Source organism: Rhinatrema bivittatum, chromosome 4, assembly GCF_901001135.1.
Source record: "Rhinatrema bivittatum chromosome 4, aRhiBiv1.1, whole genome shotgun sequence".
NCBI classification, from domain to species: domain Eukaryota; kingdom Metazoa; phylum Chordata; class Amphibia; order Gymnophiona; family Rhinatrematidae; genus Rhinatrema; species Rhinatrema bivittatum.
In genome coordinates, this window is record NC_042618.1 from 141,524,639 (window position 1) to 141,548,553 (window position 23,915).

Genomic DNA, 23,915 nt, shown 5'->3' on the forward strand with positions numbered 1-23,915 from the left:
TCAATTAAATGACATCTTTTTACTGTCCTTTGGTTAAGGATCTCACGAAGGATCTGAAATTAACAATTGAATTGCTGGTTCAAGCTGCCTTAGATCAGAAGTTTGTTACAACACGTGAAGCTAAGTTTTTGACAGTAGATTTTCCATGCATTCCAGTTTTTTATATCCTTCCTAAAATATATAAGACTTTGGAAAATCCACCGGGCCACCCGATTTTTTCAGATATGGGTTCTATTTTGGAACCTCTGTCGAAATTTGTGGACATTTTCCTGAAACCTTTTGTCTCTAAGAGTAAGTATTATGTACATGACTCAACACACTTAATTAACATTCTAGAGGATTTAACTGTTCCATCAATACCTTTTTATTTTGTGGCACTGGACATAGTGTCCTTATACTCAAACATACCGCAGTCTGAGGCATTGAGGGTCATTGAAGACACTTTGAAGTTACGACCTGACCCTGTACATGTTCTGACGGAATTTCTCATGCAATTGGCAGAACTAGCCTTAACTAAGAATTATTTTCGTTTTAACACCACTTTTTACCAGCAGGTTAAGGGCACTGCCATGGGGGCAACCGTGGCCCCCAGCTTGGCGTGCCTATATGTTTCTGATTTTGAAGTGACATATATTTATCCATCTGAGTGGTCTCAATTTGTTTACCTTTGGTTACCCTACATTGACGATGTTTTTTTGATTTGGCTGGGTACAGACATACAGTTCTTTATGTTTATGGACTGGCTAAATAACTAATAATAATCTACAGTTCAACTTTGATATTAACCCCCTAAAAATATCTTTTTTGGATGTTACTACAATGGTCATGTAATAAAATATATTTATATTTATTTATTTATTTAACAGCTTTTAATATACCGGTGTTCGTAGGGCACATCTTGAGAAAGGAGGAAAAAATTACATTAAAACAGGGAGCGGGTGATTTTCAACACAGGGTGGGTTTTGGGGGGGCAGTGTTACGAGGGTCTACAGATCCTTGGCCCTAGGCAGACCAATGTTATATCACCCCAAGTTGAAAGTGTCCCTCTTACAGTGGAAAATATATACAGTGTCATATTGTCTCTCTCTCTCCATCTCCCCCCCTCCTCTACTGTTCAGGAACCCAAAATCTCCAAACTTGCACCTCATCAGGACCAGTAGTAAAGTTACACAGATAACATGGTGTGCATTGCCATGATCAGCCTTGCAAAAATTGGGGGTTATGCATGTAAGTCTTAGGCCCATCCTGGAACACCCACGCCCCGCCCCTTTTCTGGCTCCTTATTCTTGACACGTGCGTAGGTATATACACGCGTGTTTCCCGGCTTCTTAAATTTTGCATTGCTCTTGCACGGCCCACATACGCGTGTATGGGGCCGTTTTTGTGCAAGCAACGCTTTTAAAATCTACCTGTAAAGACAAAGATGAAGATCCAGATGAAGACTAGAGACTTGGAATCGGGAGCGAAGACCTGCCATCAGGAATGAAGATAAGGAACCCACAGAACCAGGAGACCTTGAGAAGGCCAGGAGCAAAGACTGAAGAGCCCTTTTATACAGCAGCCAGGAATGACGACTCCTGAGGGCACTGTGGGCTCTGCCCATCGCGGGCCCTTTAAATGCTGAAGAGATGAGTCTGCATGTCCTAAACATGCCGGCAGGAGCAGCAGCCATGGTGGCAGTGTTCTGCTGCAAGAAGCTGGAGAACTGTCCCGGCTGAGAAGCAGCAGCACCAGGATGCTGGTGCCCACCCGCACAGAAGACTGGCAGCAACTCTCCCGCCACAGAAAGCAGCAGCACGGCACCGGAGGTGTCAGGAGTCGGTGGTGTTCCAGGCCATGTTGGAGAGCGGAGCCGGTGTCCAGCCAAAAGTGGGTGAGCAAAGCTGCTCTTCTACCCATCCTATGATGTCCTTATTATGCTATTTAGTGCAAGATCTTTATGGAATGTTGTTATACCAGATAGGAGTATACAGAGGAACAATTTTATTAATTTTGTTTAATTTTTCTTGTTTCCTTTTTTTGTTGTGGTTTTTAATTTTGTTCTATTTTGTTTCATTACTTATGTGAATAATACACATCCCTAAGACCAGACTTATTTTTAAATTTCACTCTGAATTCCCATATAATAATGCACCACTACAAACAAATAAGTCAGGCAGATCATTTTACTGTCTGGAAGGAGTTACAAAATGCCATTCTGCACCCAAGTTAATCTCTTGTGAAAAATCTTAAGCAGTGACAACTGCACGATAGCTCTGTTCATTGTCTTCTACTGAAATCCTCAATGACAGGGGTGGGCAATTCCGGTCCTCGAGGGCCACACACCAGTCTGGTTTTCAGGATATCCCTAATGAATATGCATGAGACAGATTTGCATGCACTCTGCCTCAGTTGTATGCAAATCTATGTCATGCATATTCATTAGGATATCCTAAAACCGACAGGTTTGTGGCCCTCGAGGACTGGAATTGCCCACCCCTGCTCAATGACCTCCCTTGTATCGTTTTGCATTCATATGCCATGATAACGAGTTTTTTGAAAATTCACATCAAAGCCACAATATTTAATCAATATTTTTCTATTTCCCCCTCTTACCACTGACTAGACTCCAACTAACCTGACTGAAGATATGAGTACAATCTAATGCCCCTTGTGCAAATAGCATCATTGAAATGGTCATCAGCTGAATCAGCCAACAATGCTAATAGGATTGTATACACTACCAGGAGCTTTAAAGCAATAAAAGAAGAAATGCTATAAAATATTTGCTGTGCAGTTATTACAATTATGTTTAGGAAGCTCCACAAATGTGATATGTCAAAGACAGCAACAAAACTTAAATGCATATAAAAAGCTCCTAGGATTCATTCCTTAGGTTTTGAGGACATTTTCTCTCTTGTTTTACAGACATTACAAGAGAAAATATAATGGAAAACTACCATAACAGAGGGTCTGCGTAGCTGTGTTTAAAGAAGGGGTTGTTGGCAAACACCACAGCTCACTTTTGCTGGAATGTACACAACTGATATATGCAGCCCAACGAGCCAGCACCTTAAGCTTACAACCTTAATTTGCCTGCAAGGAAGAGGGGGAGATTTACCTTCCGAGCACGTTCTGGATTGTTTTCGACAGTCAGATGTCTTGTGTTGTTTGCTGAAGTCTGATTCTGCTCAGAGAGATGATGAAGCTCCTGCTCCAGCCGTTTGCACTGCAGCAAGAAAAGAATCCCATTAAAGGAAAAGACAAGGGGGACAGATATTTTCAACCACGTCAAATGAATGAATGTAAATAGCATTGAAAAAATGCCTCAAAGGGCATCTCTCAGTAGCAGAAATGCTGCTGCCAATATACTGAAAAATTCTTCAATACACAAACATTATTCCTTTGATGAGCATTATTTGTTTAACAAGCATTTTTTGGTTTAAGAATGTTCTACTGTTATTAGTAATTGGTTTAGGTTGATTTGTGTTCATTTAAAGTGAATTTTTAAAGCCAGACGCACACCAAAACCGGGAGATATGCGACTATGTCGGGCTGGCGATTGCCAAATGGATTTTAACACGTATCTCCTGCTACGCGCACAAATGAAAAATTCTGAAAAGATGCGGGGCCTAGGCATGGTCTGGGCAGGGCATCGATGTTCCTGGATTTTAAATTCAAATTTGCGCATAAATATTTACATGCGCAGGCATGCCATAACTTTACTTCTGCTATGGAGAATGTGTAAGTAATAAAATAAAGAAAAATAGATTGGCAGGGATTTAAAGCAGGGGCTAACAGGGGAAACGGGAGGCTATTAAACTAGGGGGTTTAGAAATCCTATCACTTACCTGCATGAACTGGGAAAACTGGAAATGGCGTCGGCATGTGTTTACTATAATTCCCCCACTTACGCGGCAGAAGCAGCACAGGCGCACGCCCACTTAAAATTCTGTGCATGCAGTCAGTCTATTTTATAACATGCATGCATATACGCGCAATTGTCATAAAATAGTTGCATCCCTGGACACGGACCAACAAATGCATGCACATGTGCGCCCACGCGCCTGTTTAAAAGTTACCATCCCTACAATTTAAACATACAGAAATGAATTTTCTAAGAAGTTACTTGTGTAAAAAATACATATACCATAGCAATTTTCAATAGCCCATTTATGTGCATAAAGCCTTTTGAAAATTTAGCCACATGGAATGAATTTTCAAAGGAGATATGCACATAAAGGCAGCAATTTTCAGAAACCCTTTTATGCGCATAAATCATTTTGAAAATTATCTCCATATTACTGATCCTTAAGGAAATGTACCCACAAATATGGAACTACTACTACTATTAATCATTTATATTGTACTGCAAGACACAGCATTATACAGACATGTATACGCAATACCCCCTACTCCATAAAGCTTACAGTCTAATCAAGACACATAAATGAGACACATAATAGGAACTTTGCTTAACAGAGAAAATGGTTAAAATCAAGAAGACTATGAGGAGGGAGAACCAGGGTTTCAGTTTTAAAATCAGCAAAAGTTGAGTTTTTAGGTGGGACTTGAATAGGGGACAAGGACAGAGCCACAATGCACATTAGCTGAAAATGTGGCAATAGTGGAGGATCCACCAAATACTAAACGTGGGATGGGAGAGGTAAGAAGAGGACCAAAACAGAACATAATCTCAAAGTTCATGTGAGGACAGGGTGTGAAGGGGTATATTGTGATCAATGGTGTCAAAATCAACAGTCGTATCAAGGAACCTAATATAAATATTTCAATAGTTCAAAAGCACAGCAAACATGCCATAATGCACATCCAAAGTTAATTCTTTAACCAACTTCCCATATTTGTCCTTCACACCTGCAAACAGCCATATCTAAAATAGGCTAACAAATTACCTTAAATAGAATGGGTTTCCCTTGGTTAATGAAGTATGTGAAATGTCATCTATGACATCATAGCCAATATAGAATAATTTTTTTTTATTTTTTATTTTTTTATTTAATCAGCCTGAGCAGCTATGATCCTACCTTGATTATCATCCCTAAATACTTCCACTGATTTGGTTTTGTATTTATATTTAGGTGGAGTTAAATGCACTGCAATGTATTATTGTGTTTAAAATTTCTTTATTAACTGCTTCATTAATATCTTGGTCTCCTCTAATTTTCTCCAATTACTACTCCTGGGGGGGATTCTGCGCAAAAAAATTGAAAATTTTGCAACAAAAAATTGAAAATTCTGCACACACATTTTCTGAATTCTGCAAAATTCTGCACATTTATTTTTCAAAATAACACAATATTTTTTGCAAATTATTCTGCATTTCAGTGCAATGAGTGTCCCTGGCAACTTGGCTCATCTGCCAGCAGTGTCAATTGCTGCTGGCAGATGAGCCAAGCTGGCAGGGACTGCTGCAGTTGTTGCTAACCTCTCCACCTGAGTATCCCTATTCACTGTCTCTCTTACATGATATCAGACGTATGCTTTCTCTCACATGCCATCTGTCACACACATGTTCTGTCTCCCCCACATACAACTCTCTCTCACACACACACATACAGACTCCTAGGTATACACCTACCCACTGGCTCACAACAAACACAAGGGCTCAAACATACACTCAACAGGGCCAGGGTCTGGGTCTCTTCTTTAGCCCCTCTCTTTCCCCCTCCCCCCTTTTCTCTCTCTCTCTTTCCCCCTTCCCCCTTCTCTCTTCCTCTATCCCCTTCCCTTCTCTCTCTCCCTCTTCTCCTTGTTTGCTTACCTCGAGCTGTCATGCCGTGCTGCGATGTAATGCCCCCCCACTCTCCGTGCACCACCTGACTTCCCCTCCCTTCTCTCTCTCCCTCTTCTCCTCCTCTTTTTCCTCCTTCTCTTTCCCCCTTCCTTCTCTCTCCCTCTTCTCCTCTCTTTTTTCTCTTTCCCCCTTCTCTCTGTTCCCCTCCTTTCTCTCTCTCCCTCTTCTCCTCCTTGCTGCTTGCTCCTCGAGCCTCCAGTGCCGTGCTGCGATGCGATGCCCCCACTCTCCATGCGCCACCTGATGTCGATGTCCCGGATTGGCCGCTGTCCATGCGTGGCATGCTTCCGGTACTTTTTTATCCATTTCTGGCGAGGGCAGCGAGGGAGGAAATCTGCGCAGCGGCACTGAAATCTGCGGGAACTGCGACGAGGGAAGAAATCTGCAAGGTGAGGGAGGAAATCTGTGCGAAGGAGGAATTCTGCGCAAATTCTGCATTCTGCAGTAGCGCAGAATTCCACCAGGAGTAAATTACCTATAATGTATGATCAATATTTACAGAACATTGTTTTCTATACAACTTGGAATTTGCAGTTATAATATGTTAAAATTCAATAAAAATAGTGAATGTGAAGCAGTTTGTAAATCTTTTCCCTGAGGTTCAAGTGAATGGCAGCACAACTTCTCAAGGAATTTCAAAAATTAATGAATTTACAGAAACATTTTTACTTAATACCTAGGGGCCTATGCAATATAACTTATGCAAAAACATTTTACAAGCTCATTAAAAAGCCATTTAATGGGGGGCACTCTCACTGCGGAAAAAGATGGATGCATGAATCCGAGCTCCAGCAATCCCCGAGCCAAAAATTGAGAAATCGCACAAAAAAAAGATAGATAGCCCTGCAGCCGGACTCTCCATTGGTGAGCAAGCACTCCAGGATAGCCCAGAAGAAAAAAGGCCCTGACTTCAAGCAATTCTCGTACTCCAAAATTACAAGCAATGAGGAAGGGCCTGAGGGAGATCATGAAACCGCACCCTCAGGTGGGAATGAGCCGGAGGAAGAAAGTGACGTAGGAGGAACTGCGGCTAGCCTCACTGAGTTGCCTACCAGGGACGAATATCGACGCTGGCTCAGAGAGCTGAGAAAAGAGATGAAGGACAATAAACAAGAACTCCTAACAACAAAGGTGGACAAGAGGGATGAGATGTCGGAGATTGGGAGGAAAGTGGACGATTGCGACATGAGGCTAGATGCGCAAGCTGCAAACTTGAGACTTTACAAAAAAATTGTGTCCAAATCTCCGACAACGGGGATCTCCAGGCTAAAAGTGAAGATCTGGAAAATCGGAGCAGGAGAAACAACCTGAGTTTCCGTGGCATACTGGAAACCTAGGAGTATTCTGACTGCAGGGCAACAATCAAGAAACTCTGCAGCTTTCTGCTGTGCCAACAGAATGGTGCTGCAGGGATAAACGGAGTGCCCGAGGTGGAGCTGGAGAGAGCCCACAGATCACTGGGCCCCAAGCTAAACGATAAGCCAAAAGACATTGTAGTCTGCTTTAATCACTACACTGTGAAAGAGAAAGTATTTTTGGCGGCTAGAAAACAATCAACCTGGTCGTGGGAATTACATACAATCATGGTTTTTGCTGATATCTCTCCGATGACTTTAAGGCGGAGAATGGACTTTTGGGACATTACAGCGGTCTTGAGAAAAGAGGGCATAAGGTACAGATGGTTATTCCCTTTTGGCATCGCTATGACGATCCAAGGTATAAAGTCCAAGGCCAAAACCATGGAGGAAGCGATGGCCATCTTGAAAGAAGCAGGTCACGCAGTTAAAATAACTGCACTGGTGAAGAATTCAACCCAAGCACTGACTGTGGATACCCCCAGATGGCAGAGAGTTTGTAACAGAGGCAAGAGACTGCATTGGAATTTGGGGAACCTATCACTGGAGAAGGACAATGGGAAGGGGTGAACAGTCCCACTTAAAAATTTGATTTGGAAAGTTGAAAGGTATCTGATGGGACGTTAAGTAGTGCAGCACTACAGATTAAGACATACTTAACAGTTTGCTAGCGATTTCCAATTTAATGAGTGAAAGGTTGGTTTTACTTTACAAGAATGGCTCGGGGAGGGCTGGGGTATGTTCTGTGAATGTTCCCACTTCCATCTGCAGTTGCAGATCTGCTATGGGAGAATAGCAGCAGGCAAAGCCTTGGGGTAGAAGGGAGGGTGGGGTAGGGGGGATAACGATTATCATGCATGGAAGCTCTACATATTTGATGGTGGTGGTTGACAGCTGTTTCTTTTTAATCGGTGTCAAGATTTCATTACTCAGGGCAGCACATAGACAGTGGCAAGTAGGAGGAGAGGTGGGAAATGGATCAGGCAGAGGGGGCACAGTGTGGGAACTTGTAAGGGAGAGAGAACATCTATCACAATATATAAGCCGGGATGACGACGATTAAAATTCTGTCCCTCAATAAGAAGGGACTAAATAGCCTGCAAAAACGGCAATTACTTAGGTCTGAGGCTCAAAACTGGAAGGCGGCTATCCTCGTTCTTCAAGAAACCCATTTGAAATGCTGCCAATTTTATGGGAACTTGTATACAGCTGAATACAGTATACAGAAGTAAGGGATTGAATCTTATTTAGAGCAGGTAGGGCTCCCCCAACTAACAGACAAAGAAAAGCAGTTTTTTGAAAAAGAAATTTCACAAATGGAAATCAGGCAGGCAATAAAAGAGCTCAAAATTAATAAATCCCCTGGACTCGATGGGTTTACGGGCCAATTTTACAAAACGTTTGTGACTCATTTGTCCCCCCCCCCCCCCCCCCCCCCCCCCCCCATTTAACTGAGCTGTTTATCGCTCTCCGTCATGGAACCCCTTTGTTCCCGGGATCTAATGTCTCTGGAATTACCATATTGGCCAAACTGGGCCAGGACCCCCTGGAATGTGGTTCTTATAGGCCCATATCCTTAATCAATATTGATTTGAAGATCCTGGCCAAAATATTAGCTAATCTATTGAACAGAGTAATGGCAAAGCTGATACACCCTGATCAGGCAGGCTTCATCCCGGGTAGAAAGGCCGCAGACAATGTACGAATGTTACTAGATCTTCTTTGGTGGGCAAAACAGCAACAGCTCCCTGCAGTATTGTTCTCTGTAGATGCAGAAAGAGAGTTTGACATGGTCCATTGGCCCTATTTGTTTAAAACTTTAGAGAGAATGAATTTTGGCCCATTGTTTCTGAACTGGCTACACAAACTATATGAATCTCCGATGGCATGTGTTAAAATTAATGGTGTTTATTCAGATCCTTTTCCAATCCAGAGAGGGACCAGGCAGGGATGCCCTTTATCCCCGCTGTTGTTTGCACTTTTTTTAAGAACCATTTGCCATCCAGATCAGAAGCTAGCCCACAATTACAGGCATAAAGATTGGTGGAACGGATTATAAAATGTCACTCTTTGCTGATGACATTCTGTTTACATTGTCTCGGGCTCAACAATCCTTAGCCGGAGTGGTGGAAATGCTAACGGAATTCAGCTCTGTTTCTGGATTTCACCTTAATCTAGGCAAGACAGATTCTAAATATATTGACACCACCATATCAATTAGCCCCTTTGAAACAGCAGTATCCATTCAAATGGGCAGCCTGGAGCATAAAATATTTGGGCATTTTAATCAGCAACCAATTAGAAGACCTTTTTATCCTAAACTACACCCCCTTGGTATCTAAGATCTTCAGGGACTTGGACAATTGGGCTCAATTTTCTTTAGCATGGACAGGAAGAATAGCATCCATAAAAATGTACACCCTTCCAAAATTTAATTATCTTTTTCAATCATTGCCGATACACATTCCAACTGATGTACTGAAATGTTAGCAGAAAATACTTTTTGCATTCATCTGGAAGAGGAGGCTGCCTAGGGTTGTGAGCAGTGTTATGTATAGACATAAATTATGGGGCAGGTTGGGTGTACCCCAGCTCTGATGGTACTTTGCTGCTGCTCAGCTTAGTGCCATCTTTTCTTGGAAGAAACAGGGTGAGCAACAAAGTTGGGCTACTATCGAGCAAGCGATTCTGGGAGATATGCCAATTTGGGCCCTCACCTGGTAACCCCGTGAGACATGGCGGGTGCAGGGTGATATTCCCCCATCTCTCCAAACCACTCTCCACCTTTGGAAACAGTGGCAACACATATTGGTGGGTAAAAGGAGGTATTTTGCCAACACATAATGTTTCATAACACTAAGTTCATTCCTGGTTGGAAACTCACCTCTTTTTGAGGAATGGAAATCCAAAGGGATACTATCTTTTGGAAGAGTGTGGGGACCGGGAGAGCTATCACCTATAGATCATATCACAGAAACATATTGGCTGAGAACTAATGCTATATTCCCCTATTTACAATTATGGCACTTTATTAGATAGGAAGCAACTGGGAGGGATCTCGCCCTGGAGAAACCGCAGTTTGAACGTTGGTGCGAGCTAGCTGACTGTGTTAGAGGGGGACTCAAAGTCTCCTTCAGAAAGATCCTGACCACAAATCAGCCTTCGTTTTAGCTTGGGAAAAGGACCTGGGCAGGATATTACCAGAGGAGGAGTGGGATCAGATATTTGTTCATACCAAATGGAGCTCAATTTCTGCATTGCTCATGGAAAACAGCTACAAGGTTTTACTGCGATGGCACCTCACTCCCTCCAGACTCTATAGGGCCAGCCTTTGTAAAGATGACTTATGCTGGAAGGGTTGTGGTGGGAATGCCCCAGAGTCCGACGACTATGGAACAATGTTTCCTCTCTTATCCAACAAATTACCCAACTCCCTATACAGATCACACCTGAAAGGGTATTACTGAACGCACCAGCGGATTGCTCAAGGAGCGAGAGGACATTGGTGAACTAAATTTTCTTGGGCACCAGATGTATAATAGCAGCAACGTGGAAAATGCCCTTAGTGCCCCCACTGGATGAGGTTCCTTCTGAAGCTGGATAAGATGTGTGAGTTATACAAATTAATTGCCTGCAAGCATCATGCACTTCCTAGGTTCTTGCAGGTGTGGAATCCCTACTTACAATGGAGAGCTACATCTTAAACTCTCCTCTGCGAGAACGTATGTAGATTCCATTTCCTGGATGCACAGAATTAACGAGGCTTAGCCAGGGGAAGTACAGTGTCACGCTATGTACTATATGATTTGCTTATCATGTCAACTGAAGAAAACGAAGCACACATGGTCATTAATCTGTTTTTTCTTTTGAATATGTAGAGTTTATTATCATGTTTACAAGTTGTAATGTTATGTTATGTAATGTTATCATGACATGTAATACTGTCATGCTAATAACTGTTTCAATAAAATATCATTTACAAAAAACAAAAAAGCCATTTAATAACTTATGCATCAAGCTTTTAGTGTACTTGCAGTACAAAATGTCAAAAATATTTATTTATTAAAATATTTATAGCCTGCCTATATCAACACAATCGTCCTAGGTGAATAAGGTGGTCATAATATTCTCATGCACAGGAACCTGAAAATACATTGGCTAAATAGTGTACAAACATGCTACTTATCAAGAACATGCTAAATATTGTAAGCATGCTAACCTAAGCATAATCTGCTCTCTTTGTCTCTTGGTTCCTCCTGCTGGTTTCCAAGGATTATACAACTAACCCTGGTACAAGGCGATTGCGTGTCAGTATAGAAGGAAAAAAGGGGAGACCTAGTATACACCAGGTAAGGAGGGCAAACAAATATGGCAAGTTTCAGGAGAGCAGGAAACAGACATGACAGCATATAAGTAAGGATCTTCAGAGTCATAGGACAGAATTGGAGACAGGAAGAAGCATGTAAGGTTGAAACCCAGTGAGGAATAGGGATGCCCTTACTCATAAGGGCATCAGAATCTGATCATTCCCCCCTTCTACAACCACTCTGAAGTATGGCTGCACCATATAGTTTGCTACTGTCTCAAAGCTCACAGACATGAGCTCTGTACTCAAAACAAAACAATTGGTTAGCTGAAAAAGTTTTGGAAGCTCAGTCTGCTCTTGAAGTTCAAGCCTCTGACTGCATACAGTGGTCTTTGATATACTAACAATATCAATGATAGCAAAGATCTTTGTCCTCTGGGAATTAACTTCTTGGAAATAAATGTATAACTTTTGCAAAGAAAAGCGAATTAAGTGCTCAAGTGTGTCTCCTCTGTCTTGTTCTTTCTTTCTCTCCCTGTGTTGCTGGTATCCTAGGAAAACTTTCTTTTCACATTGGATGGGAAGTGGGAGAAGGACTGTAGGAACCACTGGCAAGTCACTTGTTTCTGATGGGAACCCTGCTGAATGGGAGGGCCCCTGATTTTGTGACAAGTCAGGGAGTGGGATTGGCCCATCTCCCCTCAAAAAACAGCTGTCATGGGTAAATATTCAAATGTCAGCAGAGAAAGAGGAGGAAAGTACAGATAGACCCAGATGTTAACTCTTTTGTTACCACATCCCTTTTTATTTATAACTAACCATTATCTTTGCTTATTCCAAGTATTGAAGACAGTAGGGTTAAGCACAGAGAATCCTTAGTTGCAAAAAAGGGAAGCAATAACAGGAAAATTAGCAGATGGATCTGTCAGGCTGCCCTTTCCTCCTCCTCTTTACCTCCTTGGCAGACATCTGAGACATATATGTTTTTGTTTTTTCTCTTCAGAAAATTTCTGCTTTCCTTTGGCCTCCTCTTCTGGAGTACAGTATGTTTCCCACATATTTTCTCTGCTCTGACAAGCAAACCTCATGTTGCAGGCTTTCTTTCCTATCCCTTGGAAGGCAACAGGAGGAATAAAGATAAAAAGAGAACTGAGTATGAACAGTTTAGTGTGATCACAATATTTAGCTTCCCTTTGGTAAATAACAGACTCACATTAGAGGTAATTTTAAAAGGAGTTAAACATGTAAATGTAACATACTATCGAAGTAAGTTCTAAAAGCCATTTACACGCTTAAATTACACTTATGTGGGTAAATCCTAAGGCCAATTCAATGGCATATATTATAGCAATTTTCAAAAGCCCACTGTGAACCTGGAAGATGTAGTAGGCCAGATTGACAAACTAAAGGATAGCAAATTACCTGGACCAGATGGTATGCATCCTAGGGTTCTGAAGGAACTCAAAAATGAAATTTCTGATCTATTAGTTAAAATTTGTAGCCTAACAAATCTGCTTCATTTTTTTGAAGGGGTTAATAAACATGTGGATAAAGGTGAACCGGTAGATGTAGTGTATTTGGATTTTCAGAAGGCATTTGACAAAGTCCCTCATGAGAGGCTTCTACGAAAACTAAAAAGTCATGGGATAGGAGGCGATATCCTTTCGTGGATTACAAACTGGTTAAAAGACAGGAAACAGAGAGTAGGATTAAATGGTCAATTTTCTCAGTGGAAAAGGGTAAACAGTGGAGTGCCTCAGGGATCTGTACTTGGACCGGTGCTTTTCAATATATATATAAATGATCTAGAAAGGAATACAACGAGTGAGGTTATCAAATTTGCGGATGATACAAAATTATTCAGAGTAGTTAAATCACAAGCAGACTGTGATACATTACAGGAGGACCTTGCAAGACTGGAAGATTGGGCATCCAAATGGCAGATGAAATTTAATGTGGACAAGTGCAAGGTGTTGCATATAGGGAAAAATAACCCTTTCTGTAGTTACATGATGTTAGGTTCCATATTAGGAGTTACCACCCAGGAAAAAGATCTAGGCATCATAGTGGATAATACTTTGAAATCGTCGGCTCAGTGTGCTGCAGCAGTCAAAAAAGCAAATAGAATGTTAAGAATTATTAGGAAGGGAATGGTTAATAGAACGGAAATTGTCATAATGCCTCTGTATCGCTCCATGGTGAGACCGCACCTTGAATACTGTGTACAATTCTGGTCGCCGCATTTCAAAAAAGATATAGTTGCGATGGAGAAGGTACAGAGAAGGGCAACCAAAATGATAAAGGGGATGGAACAGCTCCCCTATGAGGAAAGGCTGAAGAGGTTAGGGCTGTTCAGCTTGGAGAAGAGACGGCTGAGGGGGGATATGATAGAGGTCTTTAAGATCATGAGAGGTCTTGAACGAGTAGATGTGACTCGGTTATTTACACTTTCGAACAATAGAAGGACCAGGGGGAATTCCATGAAGTTAGCAAGTGGCACATTTAAGACTAATCAGAGAAAATTCTTTTTCACTCAACGCACAATAAAGCTCTGGAATTTGTTGCCAGAGGATGTGGTTAGTGCAGTTAGTGTAGCTGGGTTCAAAAAAGGTTTGGATAAGTTCTTGGAGGAGAACTCCATTAATCGCTATTAATCAATTTTACTTAGGGAATAGCCACTGCTATTAATTGCATCAGTAGCAAGGGATCTTCTTAGTGTTTGGGTAATTGCCAGGTTCTTGTGGCCTGGTTTTGGCCTCTGTTGCAAACAGGATGCTGGGCTTGATGGACCCTTGGTCTGACTCAGCATGGCAATTTCTTATGTTCTTATGTACACATGCAAAACCAAATTTTAAGCATGTAAATGCTTTTTTAAAATCTGCCCCATTAAGTTAACAACAGTTTGAGGTAGGTATTAAATAACGACCATTTATCAAGCTCTCTTTAAATAGCATGGAGAATGAGCATATCGTGCTATTTAGCATAAGCTTGAAAACCCCTCATATGCATAGGATACTCCTTCATTTGCATGTGTAAGTTCACAAATTTTTGCATAATCACACTGACGCCTTCTAGGACCCTTTTGACTTGCACAGTAAGGATTTCCTGCATAACTCATTATTTTTATCATTCATAAGAGAGCCATAACATGCACGTTAAAGTTACTGCATAGGCCCCATAATGCACTACTTTCCATTTATACTTTTGACATGCACAATTGCTGAGAAGATACAGCTTTTCTTGAATTATTGCATTCATCTGCAAAACTGATAGAGCATGGACAGTGGCGGAGCAAACTTCTCACCTGTTCTGGAAAGACCATCCATAGGAAATGAGGTAAAAAATCAATCAAAACTATTTTTTCATAATTTTGTAAGCTGATTTCCATGGGTAAAATGTGTTTAGGATGTGTTTAGGTTGGAGAGGAGAACTAGCAGCATAGTGTCTTATTTACTAAGCATTTTCTCCATAGATACAGAATAGGAGAAAAGCCTTAGAAAATCAGGCCCATAGATTGAATTTTCATAACTATACACATTATTTGCCTTAAATATTTTGCTTGCACAAAAAGTAGGTGCCAACACCATGGATATTTTATACCTATGGCAATTGTTACAAAACTTGCAGGTACAAAATATTGTCAGTATGCTCCCTTAATACATAAAACATACCAAATATTTTTATGATATATCTATGTTTCAGTCTTTTCTACTGCACCAAGAGTAGAAAAAGACATTACTGGATGCAATACTGTATTACTTTAGACAATATTTTGCATTGGGACGTGCCCACAATAGATTAAAGGATGGTGATGTGCCAGTGCTGCAGTAGATTCAGACTGTGCTATTGAGATCAATAGTATGTCCCCTTCTGTATGCCAAGCCACAATTAGCTAAACCCTAAAATGGATACAGTGATTAGGACCCTGAAGAATTACTCTGTTTTCCCTTTCAAGATCTGCACAGAAGAATGTTACCAAAACAGTTGCTAAAATACAAGCAATCTGGGGGCTTCATTCTTTGACAGTTGCAATTTTTCCATGAACAGTCAATTCCTTGTCATGAATTCATCAGGATTCCCTGAGAGGCAAACATCTCGCCACTTGGATGCTACATAATGTCTTCCTCTGCAGACAAAAATAATAGCCAAGTCTTGCAGACAAAAATAATATCCAAGCCTTCCAGACAAAACACAACCCAACCTTTGGTGTCACTGTGAGTTATGTGCTATGAACAGCAGATGTTTGGAAGCCTTTAGATGAATGTTTGTATGAATTAGTCTTGTCCTTTTACATCCAGTAGAAGAATTATTTTTTTGCTCTATCACAAACAAGCATGCTTCTACGACGTAGCAAGTAGCCTAGGAGGAGGTCCTGTTCACTAAATGACAATTCTGAATGAAAATTGTTTTTTAAATAAAAGAAGTCTGTGCTTCAAAGGGTTGGCAAACAATCAAGAAGTGTGTTGAAATGATTATTTATACATTGCCTGGCAACTTCAAACTATCACTTTTCATGAAAAGAAAGTCTTGTTATGATCTTAGAACCTTAGAAAGGGAACTCTGCATCTTTTTATAGGGGAGAGTGTTTGAAGTATTGCTGTCTTAGGGAAAATTTTGGACTTGTAAAGTTGAGATAACTTATGCTGGACCAATATGTTATAAACAATTAGGGATAGTAATACATGAAGGACTTAGATTAACTAGTTAAGCCAGTCTTCTATCTCTCTCTCTCTCAACAATTATTTGATTAGACTCAGAACCAAGACTTTCCAATGTAAATCTGAGTTTTATCTTTTTGTCATTTTTTTAATGTTTTTTGTCTATTTTACTTTAATTTTCTTCCACGCAGATCTCTTTGAGGCCTATGTCTTCCCAATTGTAACTGGAAACTGCACAAAGACTTTGTCTTAGAACAGTGTATGACTTAGATTCTTCACAATATAAACGTGTCTATTTGACAGTTCTGTTACTTACTCTTTTGGTCATATTCTTAGCCTAAGAACATAAGAAATTGCCATGCTGGGTCAGACCAAGGGTCCATCAAACCCAGCATCCTATTTCCAACAGAGGCCAAACCAGGCCACAAGAACCTGGCAATTACCCAAACACTAAGAAGATCCCATGCTTCTGATGCAATTAATAGCAGTGGCTATTCCCAAAGGGGCGGATTTTAAAAGGAGCGCGAATAGCCTACTTTTGTTTGCGCTCCAGGCGCAAACAAAAGTACGCTGGATTTTAGTAGATACGCGCGGAGCTGCGCGTATCTGCTAAAAACCTGGATCGGCGCGCGCAAGGCTATGGATTTTGTATAGCCGGCGCGCGCCGAGCCGCGCAGCCTACCCCCGTTCCCTCCAAGGCCACTCTGAAATCGGAGCGGCCTCGGAGGGAACTTTCCTTTGCCCTCCCCTCACCTTCCCCTCCCTTCCCCTACCTAACCCACCCGCCCGGCCCTGTCTAAACCCCCCCCTTACCTTTGTCGGGGGATTTACGCCTCCCGGAGGGAGACGTAAATCCCCGCGCGTCAGCGGGCCTCCTGCGCGCCGGGCCGCGACCTGGGGCGGGTCCGGAGGGCGCTGCCACGCCCCCGGACCCGCCCCCGGAACGCTCCCGACACGCCCCGAAAACGCCGCGCGGTTCGGGCCCGCCCCCCGACACGCCCCCCGACACGCCCCCTCCAAAAACCCCGGGACTTACGCGAGTCCCGGGGCTCTGCGCGCGCCGGTAGGCCTATGTAAAATAGGCTTCCCGGCGCGCAGGGCCCTGCTCACGTAAATCCGCCCGGTTTTGGGCGGATTTACGCGAGCAGGGCTCTGAAAATCCGCCCCTAAGTAAACTTGATTAATAGCAGTTAATGGACTTCTCCTGCAAGAACTTATCCAAACCTTTTTTGAACCCAGCTACACTAACTGCACTAACCACATCCTCTGGCAACAAATTCCAGAGCTTAATTGTGCATTGAGTGAAAAAGAATTTTCTCCGATTAGTCTTAAATGTGTTACTTGCTAATTTCATGAAATGCCCCCTAGTCCTTCTATTATCCGAAAGCCTCTTTTCATTTTGGTCTGAAGATATTTTATTTCTTAGATTTTCATACTTCTTTAAAATAAAAAGCATGTACCTTTTATTATGGGTATAATTCTTGTTCTTAAAAATGTTCCCTTCATCCCTTCTTCATTGTTTATCTTGTACTCATAATTTGCATGTAGCTGTATGTTACCTGCATGTGGTTATGATGAAGAATGCACACATAATTCAAAGTTAAACTCAAGTTATGCAGATTTCAACCTGGTTTAAGTTCAAGAAAATATGTGGATCTCCTTGAAATTTGCCAGGAAAATCCATTGGATTTTCTATATCCGAGTTTGGAGCAATCTGAAGCAGACTGCTGCTATCTTGGAAATCAGTCAGATTTTACAGACCACTGGATCCAAAGTGGATTTCCACAGATCCACCATGGATTTCCAATAGACATTTTTTTTTAAAGAGAGGATCCTTGAATTGGTTTGCACATATCTTTTTAAATCAGCATATCCCTAATTTTGATAAAATGGGATTCACTGAAATTCAGGACATGGTGAAAGCTCGGGGGGACTCATAATGTTGCAAAAGCACAGAGAAAAATGATACAAAAAAATATATGCGAGCTCAAGATTAAAAAGTATTGCTAAAACTGACCTCAAACTGGGACACCATACATAAGTAACCGTTGCTCGCTCAACGTAGTTAACTTTCAAAATGGTGCAATGTTGCTTAAACGCCAAGGAATTCTATCAAACTTTAAAGGGTTCATGTACCTCCTCAAATAGCCAATCAAAACTCTTTACTGTACAAGTCTATGAGCTGAGATTTTGATGTGGTACATGCCAATACCAGTCTCGTACGGGCAACCACGTGTCTCAGCCATCTCTTCCAATGCCCTTGGGAATGAGGTGGATAAGAGGAAGGTACTTTCAAAACTTCATGCATTATCTCCTCAGAAACAACAAACATCTGAAGAAAAAGAGGATTTGTATTTTGTATGTATTAACTGCCAATTTTTTTTATTTTTTTTTACTGTTATTGAAAATTTAAGGTTGGAAGGGAGGTACTACAGTACCATCCTCCTTGTTGTTCTCTAGTGTTATCTTTTCTCTGTCAACTCATTCCATTCTCCTACCTTCACATATCTTTCAGAAATCATGGCAATGTTCCAAAAGGATGTGAAATGCTTACCTTTTCTCCCTAAAGTCCTGGACAGTCTCATACTCAGACTTTTTAACCTCATGCTGATCTTTGATCCCTCTCAGTCTGCTTTCTACCCCATTTATACAATCAAATTCTGTTCTAGTGCATATTCTTGATCAGTTTTTGAGATTCCACCTTTCTGGTATCTTTTCTATTCTTATTCTATTAGATTTTTATGCAGCCTTTAACAATTTTGATCAATCCAAACTTCTTTAAAAGATCCTACTTAGTGGCTCTGGTTCTGCTCTTGATTAGTTTGCTTCACATTTGTCCAACACGTTTTTAATTAATGACCCTACCTCTGATCTCTCATCTCTGACTTTTGATATCCACCAAGGTTCTATTCTGGGTCCTCTTCTACTTTCTATGTACCTTCATGGCCTTGGAATTCTTATTTCTGCTTATGAATGTTTATGTAACTACTTTGCTGATGATATGTATTTCTACATCTCCTTTTCATCTCTAGTCATCTGCTTGTCTGTTTTCTTGCCACTTCTTGGAGCATTTAGGATTTATTCTCACATTCTGTTATAGAATGTTTCCAGATGTAACATGCCAACAACCAAGGGGTGCTGCACCGCAGTGGGCATCCTATACCTCATGGTCCCAGGCCTGTGGGTCTCCCAGCATGGCTCCTGACATCCTGCTCCTCTGAGTAAGGGCCCATAGCAACTCACCAGTTTTATAGGGCCAGTGCCCAGGATTTCCTGCAATGTGGACTGATGATATCAGCACTGTTCTAACTTAAAAGGAAGCTCAGTCCTCTGGGCAGGTGCCTGAGCAACAGGTTCTGTGTCTTTGCTCCTCTACATCTGGCTGTTTCTGATTCTCACTTCCGATGGATACCCAGTCTGGTTTCTGACCTTTCTTCTGTCTGCTGCATGCCCTGATCTTTGCTTGTCTCCTGCTTCTGAACTGACTCCACCTGTCTCAATCTTGCCTGCCCAACCTCATCTCTGCCTCACAATTCTGTACCGTGTAGTAGCCCTGTCTGTCAGCAGTCCCAGGGTTCACTCCTCTAGCCCATAATAGCTTGCTCATGCCACGGCCCTGGTTATGTTCCCCTGGGGGTCCGGGAGCGATCACCTGGACGCGTGACGTCGGGAGCTAGGAATCAAAATGGCGCCGGCGCTACCTTTGCCCTGTCACATGATAAGGGCAAAGGGCCACCGGCGCCAATTCTCTTCACAGCAGCCGTGGCCAGAGAGTGGGACATCGCGCTGGGACCCTCCCACTGGACCCCAGGTCATTTAAAACATTTTGGGGGGGTTCGGGAGGGTGGGGGTTTGTTTTAAAGGTTTGGGGTGGGTTTTAGGGTTTTTTTGGTGTGCCGGTTTTCCCACCCTCCCCCGATTTACGATTTTTAACGATTTCAAAACAAAACAAAGCACGACGATCCGATTTCCCTCCCCCCCAGCCAAAATCGATCGTTAAGACGATCGATCACACGATTCACACCTCTAGCTAATACCAAAGACTGGTCACCTGAAGCAATCTAAGACTTTGCCCTTCTGAAATCTGTATTCCTTTTCATATATAATGCTCCACTACGGTCAGCGTCCTGTACTTCAAGGTCCCAGGCCCAGCACTGTGTCCTGTGACCTGTTGGCTCCGAGCGTCATACTTCTCTGCTGCATCCTGTTGCTCTGAATAAGGGCTCATAGCTACTCACCAGCCTTATAGGGCCAGCAACCAGGATTTCCTGTGGTGAGGACTAATGTCATCAGAACTACTCTGAATTAAAAGGAAACAATCCTTTGGGTAGGTGCCTGAGCAACAGGTTCCATTTCCTTTTTTCCCTCTGTGTCTGGCTGTTCTGACTTCTGATTGAGACCGGCCTGGTTCCTGACTTTGCTTCCATTTGCTGCTTGCCCTGATTCTTGCTTATTTCCTGCTTCTGAACAGACTCCATCTGCCTCGACCTTGCCTGCCTGACCACGCCTCTGTCTCATGATTCTGTATCATGCATTGGCCCTGTTTGTTATTAGTGCCAGGGTCCACTCCTCCAGGCCCATGACAGTATAAGAAGCCTGTTCATGCATAATCAGCATTTTATAAAAGTCAAAAGTATGCATGTACTTTACATTTTGCTTGCACAAATAGGCACATACAAAAGAGACAGTCTAGGGGTGTTCCGGGACGAGACCAACAATTACGTGCGTAAGTTGCATCTTAAAAGATATGTGCATACATTTGGCAACTTATTCACGTAATTTTATACCTACTAATTATCTGGCATAATTAATATTAAACTTGTTGGTGTATATTATTGGATGGGTGAGAAGTCTGGGTGAAGTGGGGAGGAGTTCAGTTTGAAAAACCAGGAGAGTCTCAATATCTGGAGAAGGACCGAGCAAACTGGTAGAGTACTTGGTAAACTAGTTAATTTCAATTATGCGCATATGTTTTAGTATGCTGACTCATGCACATAATCAAGTTTTATGCAAGTAAGTCCTACTTTACATAAGTTCATATATTTTTAAAATATGTAGAAAATGTACACGCTTTTAATGCATTGCATGTGTTTACATGTAAGCATATATACGCACATATTTTCTGGGGTAAAGACACGCATATTTTATGATATGCATTGGTTATAAAATATCAGAGATCTATGCACAGCCATATATGTGCACAGATGCCACCCCATGAAGCTGTTTGAAAGTTACTTTCATTATCATTATTTATAACTTATAATAAGTAGTAGAAAATTTGAAAACCAGATTATATTCACTTTATAGCAATATACACTCATCAAAATTGCATTTACCTGAGATCAGTTTCTGGGATTAAGCTTATTTAAGATTTTAGTGAGCTCTAATCAATTTCAATAAGAACCAGCCAGCAAGGTTAATTTTGAATTATATACATATATATATATATATATATATATATAGAGAGAGAGAGAGAGAAACACTCCAAAAGGAGTGGGGAAAAAGCACCTATGGAATTACACAAAATCTAATTACAATGTGGCCCTTGTTTCACCAACCTGGCTTCCTCAAGGGGAACAAACCCTGATGATTTGGACACCCAGGAATTGCTTATCAAGAATTGCTAGTAGAAAAAATAGACAGCAAAACAACATAAAAATAGTACAACAGTAATTGGATAAATCCCACATAGCTCGAAATATTTAATAAGACTACCAATAAATCACCCTAAGAACTTACATATAATCATATTTTCTTAGTAAAAAACTCCCTAATCTTTACTAAAAGAACCATCTAAAAGGCAAATTAAGTAATGCTGGACTAAGAGGTTGTTAAAAAATGTTAAGAACATAAGAACATAAGAAAATGCCATACTGGGTCAGACCAAGGGTCCATCAAGCCCAGCATCCTGTTTCCAACAGTGGCCAATCCAGGTCATAAGAACCTGGCAAGTACCCAAAAACTAAGTCTATTCCATGTTACTGTTGCTAATGGCAGTGGCTATTCTCTAAGTGAACTTAATAGCAGGTAATGGACTTCTCCTCCAAGAACTTATCCAATCCTTTTTTAAACACAGCTATACTAACTGCACTGACCACATCCCCCTGGTAACAAATTCCAGAGTTTAATTGTGCGTTGAGTAAAAAAGAACTTTCTCCGATTAGTTTTAAATGTGCCCCATGCTAACTTCATGGAGTGCCCCCTAGTCTTTCTACTATCCGAAAGAGTAAATAACCGATTCACATCTACCCGTTCTAGACCTCTCATGATTTTAAACACCTCTATCATATCCCCCCTTAGTCGTCTCTTCTCCAAGCTGAAAAGTTCTAACCTCTTTAGTCTTTCCTCGTAGGGAAGCTGTTCCATTTCCCTTATCATTTTGGTAGCCCTTCTCTGTACCTTCTCCATCGCAATTATATCTTTTTTGAGATGCGGCGACCAGAACTGTACACAGTATTCAAGGTGTGGTCTCACCATGGAGCGATACAGAGGCATTATGACATTTTCCGTTTTATTCACCATTCCCTTTCTAATAATTCCCAACATTCTGTTTGCTTTTTTGACTGCCACAGCACACTGAACCGACGATTTCAATGTGTTATCCACTATGACACCTAGATCTCTTTCTTGGGTTGTAGCACCTAATATGGAACCTAACATTCAGGCCTATCCTGTAAAGTGCGGCCGCGTTTACCCTGCTCCTAAGCCGCTTCTAACTCACGTTCCGGCCGCGTTAGCGCTTCCTGCAATCCCGAATCCCCTTTAACCTACTCCTACCGCGTCCTAAATTCCCCGGGTAACCCCTTCCGCCCGCGGCATGTATATTGCATGCAAACGAGCGAATTAGCTCGATATTGCATGCAAACGAGCCAATTAGCTATTCCCCTAGCATCCCGTAACCCGCGCCCCGACTAACGCTACCTTTCCCTGCCGTTTTGTCGCGCGTTTAACCTGCAAACTTACCGCCTACCCTGACCCAGGCGGTAGAGGCATGGGTAAGGGTAGGTGGCAAGCTTTCCCCCAGCCCCCGCTCACCTGCCCCGGCCGCGATCATGGGTGCCGGTCTCCGTGGCAGCCCCAGTCCTCTCCCCTCCTCCCGAAGCCAAAAAAAAAAAAAGCGAAAAAAAACGTTGCAGCCCCCCTCCGATGTCCGGAGGGGGGCTGCAACGTTTTTTTCGCTTTTTTTTTGGCTTCGGGAGGAGGGGAGAGGACTGGGGCTGCCACGGAGACCGCTTTCCCGTGCAAGTAAGTTGTTTCGCCGCTTGTCTCTTCTCCCCCCCTCCCGGAGGGCGGGGGGAGAAGAGACAAGCGGCGAAACTGAGCAGCGAAGCCCGAACCTGACCCGGCGAAGCCCGGACCCGACCCGGCGAATCCCGGACCCGACCCGGACCCCCAACCCCCAACCCGGACCCGACCTGACCGCTGTCAGTCTGTTCTCCCTCCTCCCGGAGCAAGGCTGCTTTTCGCGCCCTGCTCCGGGAGGGAGGAGAAGAGATGACAGCGGCCAAACTAAAAAAAAAACAAAAGCTTGTCTCTTCTCCCCCCTCCCGGAGGGAGGGGGGGAGAAGAGACAAGCGGCGAAACTGAACGACGAAACTGAGCGGTGAAGCTAAAAAAAAAAAGAAAAGCAATTTTTTTTTTTTCAAAATTGACAATTTTGGTTTTTTTTCCAAAAGCGACTTACTTTTGGGATCTGTCAAGATCCCAAAAGTAAGTCGCTTTCGGACGCCTGCACAACTTACTTTTTTGCAGCCATCATCAGTGACACGACCTGGCTCCGTAGCTCCTCCCGACAAGATGGC

General features: G+C 42.3%; 1 protein-coding gene across 1 annotated transcript in view; it reads right to left on the reverse strand.

Annotated features, from left to right (window-relative positions):
- The window catches only part of MIPOL1 (mirror-image polydactyly 1), a 1,009,124-nt gene that overhangs the window by 445,196 nt on the left and 540,013 nt on the right, over positions 1 to 23,915 (reverse strand). Inside the window, exon 11 of the mRNA XM_029598907.1 lies at positions 3,101 to 3,208. Within this exon, the coding sequence (XP_029454767.1) occupies positions 3,101 to 3,208 (108 nt within the window). The remainder of the gene's footprint in view (positions 1 to 3,100; positions 3,209 to 23,915) is intronic.